The sequence below is a fragment of the Phalacrocorax carbo genome, chromosome 5 (genome assembly GCF_963921805.1).
Source record: "Phalacrocorax carbo chromosome 5, bPhaCar2.1, whole genome shotgun sequence".
Lineage (NCBI taxonomy): Eukaryota > Metazoa > Chordata > Aves > Suliformes > Phalacrocoracidae > Phalacrocorax > Phalacrocorax carbo.
The window spans coordinates 28,409,073-28,425,943 of NC_087517.1; the positions used below are offsets into that span (position 1 = coordinate 28,409,073).

At 41.2% G+C, this 16,871-nt stretch overlaps 1 protein-coding gene across 8 annotated transcripts in view; it reads right to left on the minus strand.

The window, feature by feature from the left end:
* The window catches only part of PIKFYVE (phosphoinositide kinase, FYVE-type zinc finger containing), a 70,401-nt gene that overhangs the window by 46,686 nt on the left and 6,844 nt on the right, over positions 1-16,871 (minus strand). For 7 of the 8 annotated variants that reach the window (XR_010373030.1, XM_064451759.1, XM_064451761.1 and 4 more), the window contains exons 4-8: positions 12,470-12,588; positions 9,542-9,713; positions 8,603-8,810; positions 6,014-6,103; positions 1,792-1,930 (exon numbers count right to left, since the gene is read on the minus strand). Coding sequence is in view for 7 of the 8 variants with exons in the window: in XM_064451759.1 (XP_064307829.1) it covers positions 1,792-1,930; positions 6,014-6,103; positions 8,603-8,810; positions 9,542-9,713; positions 12,470-12,588 (728 nt within the window). In the remaining variant the exon portion in view is untranslated. Of the gene's footprint in view, positions 1-1,791; positions 1,931-6,013; positions 6,104-8,602; positions 8,811-9,541; positions 9,714-12,469; positions 12,589-13,406; positions 13,492-16,871 lie in introns of those variants that run through there. The other variant, XM_064451762.1, reaches the window with a different exon arrangement.

Genomic DNA, 16,871 nt, shown 5'->3' on the forward strand with positions numbered 1-16,871 from the left:
CCTGGGATTATTCTGAGAGAGCAACAGAGCACCCCATGAGGCGCAGAAGAGACACTGCAGCTCACTTTCTCAACTGCCTCACTCATTGTATTTTTGTGTAACAGAGGGAACAAAAAAGAAGCTTTAATTAAATATTAACTGGTTTCAGCTTTCCAGTTAACTGCCAGACCCACATTATTGCACTTTCCCCAAGGGTGCCCTGAGATCCAAGAGTTTTGCTCCACTTCTGTTACTGGACTGGCTTTCCGCTTTTATTTCCAGCAGTGGCTGTCCTGGGTACTATCCTAAAAATCAATGTCAGCAGCTCCCCTTCCATACCAGCTGTAGAGTCAAATGGATCAGTAATAGAACACATCATAGGATCACAAGATTTGATGCAATAGTTTGGTCGCCCTGTAGTTTACCCTTAACTCACATAGTGAATTCAGTAAACTGCACAAACTGGCAGAACACAGCAAATCCTTTCAACTCAAGGATTTTGACCTCTAATTCACAGAAGTATGTGCTTACCTCAGTGTACATACATCCTCCCCTACCTTTTATTTCACGAGCAAAGTTCATTAGTCTTCAGGATGGAATATGTTAAGCTTTAACTCCTGATATAGAGTCAGCTCCACATGCTAAGGGCACTAAACAAACAGTGGGAATTCACAGAAAAATCCTACATTAGTTGACACTGCTTCTTCCACTCTTACATTAACAGAAGCAATATACCAATTCTCTTCTTCCCCAAGGAAGGAAACAGACAAAAAACTTAAACAATGTGAACCTGAATTGCACTGGGACTTGATCATCTTGGTCCAAGTTGCATTCATAGCATTTTAAATTTCATTTTTCCTGCATTAACATACACACACAGGGCAGGGTGATGTAAAGATGTGCCTTAAAATTGTTTCTCCCTCACATGGTTATCCTTTTAGAGAGCACCCTGGCAAGCATTTGTGCAACTGAACAGACACTAGAGTGTTTTCACACCCCCAGGAATACTTGTATGCATTTTGCTGACAGCAGGCAAATACCTGACAACACAGAAATTAGCCTTCTGATTTTAAATTGGCAGTGGGGAGCAATCTTGAATCTTTAAATGTGTGAAACACTCCCTTCCCCTCTCTGCATCTTTTTTCCCCCCATTTCTTGGAAACACTTCCCCTCCCGCAAAGGAAATAAACACTGTTTTCTGCTGAACATTGTACAGTAACTGCAACCTACAACACTGCCTCTGTGGGGAGGGGATAATAGGATTACACAGAACAATGTCGCACATTGATTTTTCTTCTAACAAGTACGTCACTACAACCTTCTACAAAACGTATTTATTCGGCAAACAAGGGGAGGTGCCAAGTTATGTTTTGGCCCAATAAGCTGTAACAGATTTAACTCATTCATCACGGTGTAACCATTTTGAAGCAGCCATTTAAAGCTTCTGATTATGTAGCCTATGAAAGGGAAAATCTGAACTAAGAGAAATTCAGTATTACAGCTGAACCATGGCACGTTTAACCCACAAGGAGCCACCATGCACCAACTCTACACTGCGTAACACACCTCCCAAAACTAAAAGGTAAACACCTTTATGCAAACACCAGTTGAAACTACGATTTGTTTCAGGAAGACATAAGTGTCCAAAGCAGCATCAATATTCTCCATCCCTGCACCACCTGGAGGAGGGGTCCAGGGGAAAGCGCTCAGACAAGAGCCTTTAAAGGCAGCAAGATACTCCTGCTGCACGATAAAAGAAAGGCAAACTTCATTGCCTTCACAGAGCAAGACAAACAGAAGTCTGAAAGGTACCAGAAGGATTTTGCGCTCATCCTCGCTGGTCTCTGCCTTCATATGTGTGCGACTGGCCTGGGGGCTGACGGATGTCTCATAAGCAGGCACCATTGGTGAACCTGACCGGTCCAGTGACAGGTTAGTGATGCTGGCTGACCTGGAGTGTAAGAGAAGAATTGAAGCATGTGTTCATTGTGCGGCACTTCACCATAGCAGGCATTGACCTTGTAGCATGCTAAAAAGGAACTTAAGCCTGTGACATTGTTCAGTCTCCTCAGTACAGGCTTACTGCTTAAAGCTTCCTTCCCAGCCAAAGCAGAAGAAAGGATCCCTAGGAAGCAAGTGTATTGCTTTGGAATATTTAAGTTAAACAAACTTTTGTAAAGCTCTTTGTAGAAAGCAGTTAGAACTAAGTTTAGGCACTGCAATTCATATATGTCTGCATTTGAATAGACTGGGGAAGGGATGGAATGCTGCGTAATCAGAAGCTCCAGCGGTTTGGAGGCAAGACAGATGCCAGCAAGGGCAGCCAGCACCAGGATCCCCGTAACAGGGCGTTAAGATTCCCCCTCTCCTTGACCCATTTAAAACTCCTTCTCCTCAGCTCTGACATATATGGTTAACAGCTTGCAGAGTCTGGAAGTTTCAGCACCTGTTCCCTAGGATGACTAAACCGTCTGCTGAAGCTGGCAATTTTTGTTGTACTGTGATACGAAACATCCACCTGATTTCAGCCCAGCTGTTAGGAAATCTTGGCTATGCACTCCAGCACAAACACACCGTTTTGCAATAATTACTGCAAAGCTACAAATGCAAATATAAGATCCAGATACCCTCTGCTCCAACTTCCCACAACTAGACTAAGACTCTGAATAACCAGAGTGCAACTTCTCATCATGCAGCAGCAAAAAGCATGCTGTGTAAACTATTCATGCTGACAGCACTTTAAGGAGTGAGGATGGAAAACACTTCTGCACACAGCAACAGGGAAGCTCAAAATGCCAATGCTGAACTAACTTAAGAGGCCTGCAGCAGTCTTAGTGATGAGAACAGCTCCCAGCCTCTAGTCTTTGTAATGAAACTCATAACTTCACAGAGCTCGCTAACTGGCTAACAGACACTCTAATTACTCCCAAGGAATCTCAATGGATGATGTGGCTGAGCCCAGGCATGAAATAGCAATGCCATCCTATTTCAGCTTTTATACTGCAAGGAAGTAGGCACTGAAGGTACAATAGTCTCAAAATCAAAATCACTGTTTTTTCCTTCTCTTTCTCTAGAGGAGGAACACTGGGCTGATAAAGGGGTTTAGCTAGGCCTTTTTTAGTCATTTATGCACAAAGGAAACTATGTTGGTGTTACATCCATATACATCTAAGAACAATAAGCGAAAACTTTCAGTCACAGGCAGGCATTCAAGGCAGGCTAAGACTGCCAGTCTTCTACTGTTAGATGCTCTCAAGTTAAACAAAGTTAGAACTAGCAGAGTTATGCAGCTTAACAGAAAGCATTCTTATGTGGAAGATGAGACTGACATGAAAGTCCATCATTAAGCACTCCTGCCAGTTGTTTTGCAACAGCTATTTTAACTGGGCCATCTACCTGTAAGCAGCAAGGATTTCTAATTTGTGTAAAAGGGCATTAAGCAAGCATTAGAACACTCAGATTTCATACCTGTGTCTTTATCATCACCAGTTACATCCAGACTTTTATTTTATTTTATTTTCTAAAAAGAGGGGGAGATTTCTCTCCTCAAGAACTTTTGAGGGCAGAGAGGCCCTGCATAGAGATCTGGACAGACTAGAGAGCTGGGCAATCACCAACCGTATGAAGTTTAAGAGGGCAAGGGCCAGATTTTGTAGCTGGGGCACGGCAACCCTGGCTGTACATACAGACTGGGGAATGAGAGGCTGAAGAGCAGCCCTGCAGAGAGGGACCTGGGGGTTCTGGTCAACAGCAAGTTGAACACGAGCCAACACTGTGCCCTGGCAGCCAAGAGAGCCAACCATGTCCTGAGGCACATCAAGCACTGCACTGCAGCTGGTTGAGAGAGGTGATTGTCCCACTCTACTCTGTGCTGGTGCGGCCTCACCTCAAGTACTGTGTGCAGTTTTGGGCACCAGAGTACATTGAGGATAGAAATGTACTAGAGAGTGTCCGAAGAAGGGCCACAAAGTTGGTAAAGGGTTTAGAGGAGAAACCGTACGAGGAGCAGCTAAAGTTTCTTGGTTTGTTCAGCCTAGAGAAAAGGAGACTGAGGGAAGATCTCATCGAGATCTACAGCTTCCTCACAAGGGGAGGAGGAGGGGCAGGCGCTCATCTCTTCTCTCTGGTGACCAATGGCAGGACCCGAGGGAATGGCAGGAAGATGTGCCAGGGGAGGGTTAGGTTGCATATTACGAAAAGGTTCTTTGCCCAGAGGGTGGTGGAGCACAGGAACAGGCTCCCCAGGGAGGCAGTCATGGCACCAAGCAGAAGCACTTGGACAATGCCCTCAAACACATGGTATGAATTTTGGGGTTGTCCTGTGCATGGACAGAAGTTGGACTCAATGATCCTTGCGGGTCCCTTCCAACTCAGGATGTTCTATTATTCTATGATTTTGCAATGCAAATCCCTATCCTTTTGAAGGACCTGCAAAGAAGTTGTTCAAATTCCTCCGCCTGCAACATTTGACTGTTGTGCTGGCTTTTTTCCCCATAAATAATCAGCCTGAGAAAAAAACCAACACATATGCCTCACCCACAAGGAAAACAAATCATACAAACTAACTTCTGCTACCTGCATTTAAATGCACTAAACCTGCACCCTTTTTGTTTCATCTCATCTAGAAAGAAGCATGGTCAAGCTTGCCTCAGAAAAATACCTACAGCTGCTTTTAGAAGATCTAAAGGGTAGCATCGCTTATCCCAAAGCCAACAGCTTTGCTCCCACAGGTTCAGAATTTTGACAAAGACAGATTATACCTCATCATTACTTCTCAAATGTAAGTCCAGACAGGAAAGTACTATGGTGAGGCCATGAATAGCCAGACTAAAAATTTGGGCCTGCCAGTTCCAGCTTGGAATCCTTCTACAACTGCATGTGTAAGCAAACAGCAAAGGCCTTTTAAAATAGACCACATCAATTCAAAGAGGAAGCAGGAGAGCATCCTCAGGGTTTCAAACATTTCTTGATGTCACTGCAGTTATTCGACACTGAACTTTTAACTCTTGACTCATTGCCATGTTTGCCCAGAATTGATTTTTCGAATTAGTTTATTCACCAGTATTTCATTCCCCCTAGGTGTGATCTTTGGTTCTCAGCTGTACAGTCAGTGTGCATCTCCTCCTGACTGTCCCCATCACACAGAGGGTAAAGACTCCAAGCAGTCCATTCCCTGACAGGCACACACAGCATCCTTCTCAGCTGAGTTCCCTAGTCTTTGCTGGTCCTGCCAGATCTCTCCAAATTGCTAAACATTCTGCACCCCTGTAACACCAATGCCAAGAAGCTTCTGAATGTCTCCTGATTCCAACACTGAAATTTGGATTATCTTTGCTCTGTTCCTTGTATCTTTGCCTCACCTTTATTTCTCCAATTTAACCATAATAGAGTTATGTAACCAAAACCATAGCAAAAGCACTGTGAAGTGAAAATTACTTGTTCTTCTAATACCAGCCTATTCAGCGGGATTAATCTCAAGCACTCACAGCTTATACTGAAGCTTTCATGGACATTTATTTCCAAGTTCATTCCAGCACTCTTGCATAAACACCTATGATGGGATTTCAGTGTAAGGAAACCTGGTAACTTAAGATTATACTTAATGGAAGAGTAGAGGGAGCAGATAGAGCAGGGGATGTGGAAAACCAAAACACAAAACAAAAAACCAAAGACTACACCTCTCCTCCTCCATGACCTCAGTCTTTGCCTCCCATTACCCAGTCTCTGTTACTCCCTTTTCTTCAGCTTCCTCAGAACTCTACCCTTCTTAGCCACCTCTTTCCCTTTCTGTCCTCTTCACCACCTCTACCTGACTCAGCAGCAAACTACAGGTTCCTCAAAAGTAGTACATTTATTAATATGAATATGTACATAAGTGGTCTTTCCTTACCATGACATATGGGTAATGGGATGACCTATTTTAAACAAGAAACAGCATGCTCAGTAAAAACAAGCCCCAAAATACAGGCTCTACAGTGAAGAGTGTGCTAGGAGTGCATCCAGAACAGAAAGTACTCAGACGTCATTAGTTTACCTGTTCCTAGCTGGCGACTTCCCTGCATCCTCCTGGACAGACCCAAGGCGTGCAGACAATGTGGTAGTTGAAGAGTCTGGGTGAATCAAACTGCAAGAAAAAGGACCACGTTACAGATATTCGAGAAATTTGCCACATGCGGCAGCATCAGAACAGCCGGAATTAAAATACAGTTAATTATAATGTTACCTCTCATTCGCACTCATGATTGTTAAAACATCGAGGCAATAGGAAAATAGTCACCGTCTCTAGGCCAATGATATCTGGAGAACAGTGCTTAAGTCTTCTCCCTTCAGACTCAAGTCTTGGACAATACAGCCTCTTCCCATTTCTCATATTATTCTGCCTTCCCACTCTCTTCCCCTATATCCCTTTCTTACACATCCCCCTTCTTTACAGGCTGCTATTTTGTGGTTTGGAGGTAGAGGCATTGCCCCCATCTCCCCAGCACATCATCTTTGCAATCCAGGCAATGCTATCTATAACTATCAATAGACAGCTTTTACCAAAATAGCCTGACAACTTTCTGTAACCATTTAAACTCATGACTATCACCTTTGCCCTCCCTTTCCTTCCACTCCAGGAGGAAGGAGGGCAGATGTTCATACACCATCAATATAAATTCCTACTGGCAAAACTGTATCAGATATAAGCCACTACACTCCAAATGATACAGCTGTACTGGCTGTGCTCTGGGATATAGACATCTTACTAGCACAATAAGCTTTCTTCATGAGAAAACGTACACAATACAACTTTGCTTGAGTAGCTGTACTTGCCCAGAGTACACCACTCCTTCACCTTTAAAGGACACGACCCTTCAAGTTAGTTAAATCAGGAGCCCATGTCTATGTTCCAGCTGCCCGAAGAGCAGAGCAATGTCAGACAAGTAAATACATCATCACACCCCCTAAATGTTTTTCTCATTGCTTTGCAACGTATGACAGCAGGAGAGGCAACAGCCTTTTCTCAGATACTTTATTTTGCAAAGAGACTCAACTCCCGAGTATTTTTCGGAAGCAAACTACTTCTCACTTAGAAGGACATATTAGGAGGGAAAAAAAACCCAAAACAACAAAAAAAAAGCACCCAAGCAACTTTGCTTCCATTATGAAGCTCTGAATTGCCACTTTCACTGTGGTGCCATTTAAGTTCAACGTTTTGGGTTTAAACCTCTGAAGGTCAATCAGAAACTTACCAAATGCAGTATTAAAAAAAACAAACACTGTCGCCCACTGCAAAGTTTTACATTTTAAGAGCAACAAGCACTGAAGAAAATTTTTACCCTCCTAAAGCAACAATAAACTATCTAACATCAGTCTCACACACAAAAGCAGCCCATGTTTACCCAGGGTCTCCCAAAAATACTAAGTGTTCTACTACAGAAAGAGTTATCAGCCTTTCAAAAGACAGTATTTTTCTGAAGTGCTACAAGCTGCCCAAAATAAAGATAAACTTTCTTTATATGTTCATGTCTATTAGGGCAATTCAACAGCTTATAAAGATAGTAATAACACATTAGAAGACAGAACTAATGATACCTTTTATTATTTTGTACACCTGAAGAGAAGCATTTCAAGTCCACATACTTATTCCCTAATTAAAAATTTGGTAGTATTTATCCCAAGCATTGCAACATTACTGCTTTAGACAACCATGACATTAAACCAGAAGTACTTTCCTTTATTTAGGCCTAAAACTGATTATTTAATTGTTTCCATATAGAAGCACCATACACTGAAAAGCAACATGCAAAGCATTTTCTGAAGACAGTTGTTTTTGAGGTTTTTCTTTAAATACTATCAGAACCACTAGAAGAGATCTGCTGAGAGAGATGCAAATCCCTAACACTATCCTTCAGATAAAGAAAGGCTCTGACTCAAGACCTCCTCAGTAGCTTCACACCTGCCTGTCCTTCTGTTTTTAGAGAAATGTGCCAACACCACATCTGATTATTTCTTCCTCCCCTTGCACTAAATTAAATCAAGGTCCTCAGAAACTGACTTGCATACCCCTTGAGAAGTACAGTGCTCTTTTATTCGTCTTCCAAAAAATAAAGATCCCCTCATTTGAGAGCAGTAAGAAGAAATATACTTTGAAAAGAGATCAGTGAACCTTTATAGCTGTCCTTTCAATCCCACTTCAGTTGAAACAGGTTGTTACTTCCACCATTTCACTCTTATTTACACAGACAGCATCTCTTATATTCTCTTGCCCAATCCAAAACTTGACACTTAAAGCATCAGTGTTACATTGACTTGCCTCCTGATACCTTGGTGGTTAGAAGAGATGTCTTTGGGTTGTCGTTTTAAACTATAAAGCTAAAAGCCTGCTCTGTCACTGGTACAGAATCACTGATTCAGCAGGTGAAAGGAAGAACTGCAAATAAATAACTTAAAACTTCACTAGAAAAGTTTCCACATTTCAACTTGAAGAGAAAAATGTTAGAAACAAGCACAGGATTAGATTCCTTTTACAGGAGATATATCTTTAAGTTTCCTAGATGGAAATCACCAGCTTTTGTCTAGGCAGGTGTCAGCCTGAAAACACAGAAGACTCTGGAGCTCAACATGAAGCCATTCACTTTACCTTTGCCAGGTTAGATCCTCCTCCAGAAAGATGTTGCGGCTGGCTTTACGGCTCCCAACCGGTGTGCGTGGCTCACCAGGATCCAGCACTGATACAGAACACGCAGAATCTGACAGAGCATTTAAGTCTTCTCCAATGGAGTTACTGTCTGTGGAGTGTGCGTAGCTTAAGGCTATTTTGCGGCAGTAAGTGCAGGCTCGGAGATCCCCTGCGGAAAGGGGAACCAGAGAGTGTAAGTGAACAGGAACAAATAGTACTCTGTTCCTACAGGATCAGAGGTCCGTAGTGGTGGGAAAAGACGGATTTCCCGTTTCAAAACCTCTTTGCATGTTCAAGTCTAGTTCTTATAGTCCCTTAAAGAGCAAAACCCCAGATAATAATACACTCAGGGAATTTCTCCAAGTCAAATGATGGATAACATATGATCAGTAAGAGAGACAGGTTGCGGGGGCGGAGAGAGAGAGCACATGTGCACACTGAAATCATCGTGCAACAACAACCAGTCAGATATGACATACCAGCTGATGTCTGGAAATTATTACCTCCATCAGAAGATGTCGAGAGTTTGGTAATTAGCATTTGGAAGAGTTTCCCTCACCCTCAATTAGAACATGTGGCTCATTACATTTTAAAACTACCATCACTAAGAGCAGCTTTTACTTGAGTACACTTTTTGTAGTGGACACCCTTGTTTAATAGTGGTCATATGTGTTTTGCCACCGTGGACATAGTGTTGGTAAAAATAAGCAGGCATAGCATAATCCACCATTGTGCATGAAGAAATTGGTAGAACTAGGTCCTGTGACTCTTTTTGCTTATTTCTAAGCCCACTAGAGACCTGTACAGCATTCTCTAGCAGATGCCAGAATCTAAAATGCAGTATTCCAAACAGGGGTAAGCATACAGAGAATGTTCTGCTTCTCAGCAGATAAACCCTACCTGTGTAGCCCATGAATTTTCCAGGGATTTCCTGATTGCAGCATCGACTACAGAAAATCTGCCCACAAAGTCGACAGTGGTGCCTCCGTCGGAAGGTGGTGAATTTCTCACTGCAGTCATAGCATTCTTTGCACTGGCTGTCAGGCATCCAGTACTGCTTCAAGTCACTGTCCTACAAGGGAAGGCAGCAGAGAAAAAAACTTTTTTGGTAAAGAAAAAAGCATGTTTAGATTCATGATTGCCTTGTAGACTGTGCACATGGAAAGGAAAATTTTGTATATTCACATACACATGTGTACACACACACTCTTGTGTATAAGCACACACATGCACAGAAAGAATTTTTCATGTGGCTTTCTAGAAAGCTCTTAACTGTGAGAGTAAACCTAGTAAGCCTTTGCCTTCTTGATCCAAGATGGAAGCAGAGCAGACAAAAACTATCATGAGCTGTAGGTAAAGGTCAAGAAGAAACAAACATATGAAGTACTAATGGCTCTTCCCTCTCATTTGCCCCTAGCACATGACAGACCCTAAACTAGCAGAGTTTAGAAACAAAACAAAACCCACATAATAGTTGAAGCTGTTATCCAGGGGTAAATAAAGTTATCAGGAATTATCAGTGCGGGAAGATCATTTCAGCAGCTAATACTGGGATGTACTTCAAAAAGACTACAGATATATGTGAAAAGTGTTGTTATATGACCAAATTCTTCAAAACCTCAGTAAACAGTTGTAAAAGTCTGTGTCCCAGATTGACATTGTTTCAAAACTCCAGGTTAACTGCTATGTGAAGGCAACTGTGGAATACGCATTCAGCAGATAACAACATATACTGATTTACAGCATGGGTGCAGCCACAGGAATTTTTGTCTTGTTTTTAAAACTCAAAAACAAAGAGTTAAAATTTCCATTTGGTGTTGTAGCTATAAACAGAGTAAGACAAATCTCTCAATTATGATTCTGAGCATAGCAGCTACAATTACCATGGATGGAGACAACTGCTAATGGTCACAGGACAGCTCTGACTGTGAAACACTCTGCTAGTGTTCAGTTCTGGCAATAGGCCTTTTCAGAGAGACTGAATACTCTGGGTTTTTCTTAGGGAAGAGAAACTGCTTCAAGAATTTTCTCAAAAACTACCCGAGAAGGGAATAACCACAGAAAAGTGATCCGTACCCTGATTTTCACATAATCAAAAAAAAAAGAACCCTGAATTGGGGTTTATTTTTGGACGGTCACAAACTGAAGTTTGACGTAGCTGCTAGCCCTATTTTGAGACCAAAACAGCTATGATCGACAAGAAAATAATTTCATGCTGCCCTCACCCGAGAAAACTCATACAGAAAGAGGTCGAAGACTGCTCAAGGCAGTGTAGTATTCAAGAGACTAGAAATTTTGAAGATGAACACTAAGCTTCAAGATGAGAAAGATGCAGTGAAACGTTTTGCCACTGCTGCAAAGTCATAGGGGATGCTGATTTTTTGCAACAGTTTTTGCTACAGCTCTGCATAATATTTGCTGCAGCTCTGCATAATAAGCCAAGTCTCTGGTTCTGCCCCAGAGAGCGTGGCTGTTCCAAGCAGCAGTGCCTCCAACCACCATCTCTCCCACATTGCCTCTGCCCCACTTGCAGGACTGGGTGTTTAGAAACCCAGCCATTGCTGGTGACAGCTTCCAGCTCTCTGACTTGTTCAAGTCAGAGCCAACACTCCTGACAGGAACAAAATACAAAGAAGGGATCAGAAGTATGACCCCTGTTAGCAGCAGAGGTTGATTAGAGCAGCACCTTCCAAGGTCTGACACATGCTATGCTTTCTACAACAGTAAAGTGGTCTCCTGTTGAGACAGGGCAAGTCCACAGTAGGAAGAAATTGTTGCCTGGAGTGACTCAAGCAAGATATGGCTGCAGTTACCATGGATGCATTACCATTTGTACAGAAGTAAGCATGCTGACAACTAACATGCCACATTCAGAGAAAGATCTAGACATATTAATTTACTGCTGCATCCTGTCTGTCCAAGCACTTCTCCAATAGCTTCAAAGATGTCTGAAAATCTCCAGGGAATTCAGAAGTTGCCGCAAACCGAAATATTAGTAGGGGCCACACTCAATGCCCTGCTTACTGCAATGAAAGGCTCTTGTTTCACCCTCAAAAATATCACCCTTTTTACCAAAGCAAACTTAGTCTTACAAGCAGAACAGCACTGGAAGCTAAGTAAGTTTACTCAAAGTCTACCTGTAAAAGCTACCAAGCCAAAAGCCTATTTCTTTATTCAGTTTAATTAAATGTACTTTTGCCTGTTCATATCTTGCTCCCAGACACAGCTATTTATATCACCACTTATAAATAGTTGTGGCTTCTTTTCTCAACTAGATCCTCCTTTTAAAGGCATCATCCAACACAGCAGAAGGAGGTGAAACCAGCAAGTCAGCAGCAACCATCAGATCCTTATCCAGCTGAATCAAAATTGATTTACAGGACGAGCCTTTCAAGCAAATGTTGCTGACCAATCATTACCACAGTAAGTAGCAGATTTAATTCATCCTCATAATTCTCATTCCTATTTGTGACAGTCAGTGTGTTTCACCTGCCCATGGTTAGCCTTCATGGTAGAAAATCATCAGGTAATACTAGGTTAGGTAATACAGAAGTGGGAAGGAGTCTAAAATGAGAGCATCTGATCCAAGTTCAAGAAGCTGAGCAACTGCAACATTTCACTCCCACAGATGTTTGACATGTCAAAAGTCAGTGTCATCTTAAAATTGTTTCCCCTGCACTCACACAATGATTTCTGAGTTTATTCACACATCCTTCAAATGTCCGAAAAAAAAATTCCCACCATGTATCTAAACACGAAGCTCAGAGAAGCTCAGTAAACAGTTCTGTTTCTAGGTAGTTTGGCCTACAAATCCCTCAGGAGAAGTACCTGGCTCTTCCCCTCCATGATTTCTTTGAGGCGCTTTAAAACAGTCGTGAGGCTTCTTAACTGAACTGCTGTTCGAGGATCATGACCTCCAAGCGGTGGTTCTACTTTCCTTCGATTGTCTGGAAGGGAAGGGAGAGTGGTATTCAATTCTTCTGTGATATATCAACATTCACATCACAACAGAAAACCCTGTTAGAGGGAGAAATGTTCACATATGTATGCACTTTACAAAGTTACAGCGTGTTATCACTTCTTGCCCTTGCACTCTTCTCCCCCAAAAGGAGCTCTGATGCCAGATATCTTGCTTTGACTTGACATTTTAAATACCAACCTCTGTGTTTACATGAACCAATTTAAGTTCTCTGAGAATGAAAACATCTTTTAAAGAACTGAAGTTATTTTCAATCTACTATATGAACCTTGTAATAGTCTTTTAGAAAGCACTGAAGTCTCATTTTAGAATGCCCTCTAGGATACCAATACTTACAAATTAATTGCAACAATATCCACGTTCATTCTAGGACTGGTATAAATCAATGCCTTAACCTGAACTTACTTATAAATGACTACAGCAAGTCTCAGGACTCAATTGCTCAGTTTCTATTAAAACAGTAACTCAGAATAAAATGCACCCAGGAAGTTCACATTTTTGAGGTTATTTGTTTTGTTCTTTTGTAAGAAAAAAAGCCAAGTTGTTGGGAACTTGTGCAGTCATTCTTGATTAATTACAGCAAAAAGACTCCTGAATAAAAAGGTAATGCAGTTAGTTTCTTTCCTATAAAATGCTAGATTACTTTGAAGCATTGCTGTATAAGTTACAAATAGGATCCTCTTTCCAGAAGGATCTGCACAGTGCTGTATTTACCTGAACATTTAAACACTTTCCAAGTTGATTTTCTACATTAACAACTTTTCTGAATAGTTTAAAGTTTCTTACCAGCGTCGCTGCTCTCCATCTGACTAGCATTTTATTTTGATTCACCCTTGTACAGGAAAAACAGACATGGCTACTTTCTGTTTACTGCTTTAGATACCACTGATGTCAGCAGGAATGCTGACAGCACTAGCAGAAGCGTGTTAACTGTTGCTGTGCAGTTGCAACTAGGCTCTTCCTATGTGCGCGGGAGATCAAAACCCTTAGAGTAATGTGATTAAAACCGTGGGATTCCATGCCTCCTCTTCAGGTTCTTAGTAGATATTTTTAGTTAATGAGCCCACATGTAACTGCATAATGACCTACGTACAAGGAAGAATCCACAACAGGAGATGATTTTTAAAGAGATTCTAGGGTGCTTAAATCCAGTTCTGTGGCTAGCCACGTGGAATTTATTTTCAAAAAAAAATCAAGCAAATATACTTTTGGACAGTACCAAGTTGAGTATTTTAGGGTGATTAAAGGGACTTCAATATTTCAAGAAAACATTGATAATAGCATAGAAACCTTTGTCTCCTCCTTACTTCTATCACAAAATCTATCCTGCATTTACTTCCTCAACTTCCCTGCTGTAACTTTTGAATTCAAGAGTATCTTCTTTCCAGGAATGTTGCTTCCAATTCAAAAAATTACTATCAGGCCTCCTGCCTTATAAGCCTTGTCAGGCAAGTGATTCCCAAAGTATGAACATACACAACACTGAGGAAATGCCACAGGTAACTCCACACTGGTTCTCTTCTTAGCTAAATGCCCTTTTCTGTGTTACATAAAACAACGTAAAAAGGATGTAATCTACATTAGAGAAGGCATGCCATCAGCAGTAGGAGCACATGGCTAACCTGTTTATATTAGAGAAGCTGACCAATTATCAGATCAAAATTCAGTTGGCTCTTTTCCTTTGCAGTCATATGCTTTCTCCCTTTCTGATGAAAAAGGTATACCAAGAATGTAAGAAATTATTTTTCTTGCAGCACAGGATGTTCTGTGTCTAAACCACCATCCTTATAAAAGAATTCACATGTATCAATCTCAGGTTAACTCTTACTTCTGATCCAAATTCCATTAACGTAAATACCACAGCCATTTTCTCAGTTAAAGCACTCACGATTTACAGGTGTATGTTTTCAGCATTGTATTTCCTTATTTCACCATTAAATCTGCAAAACTCATGTTCCCTTCCACAAACACAGAAGCTAGAAGAGTATTTTCTTGCTTTGCCCACATTATCATCACAACTGCCATGAGTTGGACTTCTGAAGAGATTTCATATCTTCTTTTGATTTGATCCCAACCAGGTTGACCACACTTACATATCTAAGTAGCAGTAAGCTTTTTCAGTGCTGCTGAAGCAGCAAACTCAGCATATGCTACTCAAAAAACAAAACAAAACAAAAAACCCACCAAACAACTCCCCCAAAAAAAACCCACACCCCAGAAAAAAAAAGCCACACCCCACCAATCACAATTAAAATTACACACAAGAAATTAGGTTTTTAAAATAAAATTAAAGTTTAACTGTTATTTAATATAACAACCAGATCAGCTCCACAAACTTTTGCTTGTCATTGTCCACAAAAACAACTGCAGAAAGTGAAGACAGCTTCTGCATGGTTTTGATATATAGAGTCCTTATACCTTCTAAGTCCACAACTCTACCATAACTTTACCCATTTACTCCTCTTCTGTAGCTAAGCACTCACACAAGACAGTAATTTTTCACTGGATATCATTTTGCATTTAATAAACAAAAGCCAGCTGCATCTCAGCCCTTCAATGTAACACACAAAGACAAGTGGGAATACATCTTTTCAGGACTATCAGTTTATGCAGCAATTGTGTTTTCCTATCCATTCCCTTCACACTTACATGTTCACTGAACAAAGCCTCAATACACCAAAGGAACCCCATTCAGATTCCCAGTGTGATTTATTGCTGACTTAGGTATCCTTCTTAGGCTAAAACTTAACTCCTACAGCTTAAAAAAAAAAAAAAAAGACACCACTAAAAACAAACCACACAAGCACCAGAACAAAACAAAAAAACAAAACAAAACCAAAACAAAACTCCTCGTATTTCAACAGCAACCCTCAAGTAACCCCCTCATCCTTCCAATATGTATTCATGGCTACTGACCCTTGGCAAAACCTATTCATCCTCTGAAATACTATATGGTTTTATCCTCTTTTTCCTACTCTCCCCACCTGAACTGTGATCACGGGGAAGGAACCAGCAATACCATTCCAGCTACAACTACTGTACACTTTTCTGAGTTCAGACCACAGAAAGATTTGCTCAGTAAGTCATGCAATTGTTCTGCATCCTCAATTATTGAATCACTAAAACGTGTTTTTCCAAAGTTTCTTTCATGACCCTATGTATTTTAGCATTCATTTTAAAGTGAATGAGAAGTCAAACACACTACGAGAACTACTTTGTTGCAACGTAAGTGCTAATTTCAGTTTACAGGAAAAAAGCTGACCATACGCTAACACAAAAAGTACAACAGAGCGCTTCAGAGTTTCAGCAATAAATAAATATCCCTTGCCAGGGATAGATACCATGGTCTTGATAATACAAATCTACATTAATTGCTTTCTAGCTATTTGCTGCCAAAGCATATAATTTCATATTCAAGTTCACTATCACAGTTCAAACATTTCATCTTCCTCAAGTCAATGCCATAGAAAGTACTGATATAGAATGTATGAAAGCTGTCCTTAACTTCATTTTACAACATGCGTTTTCATTTTCCAAAACCTTTTTCAATAGAAAAGATGTTCTGGTAATAAGTCATATTCTTTATGATTCCCAGTAACCACCACACGTTTCTAGTTCTCCTGAAACTGGATTTGCAAGCTGTGACATTATCTCGGTACAAGACCATTTTGGTTCAATTCAGCACCTTGAAAGCACTTAGCTGACAGCACACACAGACACATGCAGTCCCATCTGGGCCCACTGCCTCTGTAGAAGTGACACCAACTCCTCAGCACCCTACTCCAGCACTTGAGGATGCAACAGATTACCCGAAAGGGAGGCCACAGAAGTCAATGCAAAGTCTTAGCACTGGTTCTTCAGCTGTACAACCCACAAAGCATCTCTGACATAAGCCAGGCATCCAGCAGCTTCTCCCATTTTGACAAAAGACAGGGAGGCGCTATTGTAACATTTTTGTGTAAGCAGTCCTGAAGAGAAACGCACAACTGAAATCCTCCAGATTTGATGCTAGACAGTTTCCTACAAAAGCCACCAGCACCATCCCTCCATGTTGTTCTGCGCTTGCAGTTGTCAGCCAGCATGGTCCCTGAGCAATAAGAATATCTGCTGTGCTGACAGTGCAAGCTAATGTACAGATGAGGGGTGGGAGTCACCATCTTTGGGACCAATTTCATTCCATCACTGTTTAGAGGCACCAGCAACCTTTTAGTTATTTATTCCTTTCCATTTACTTAAGCTTGGCATGTTTTT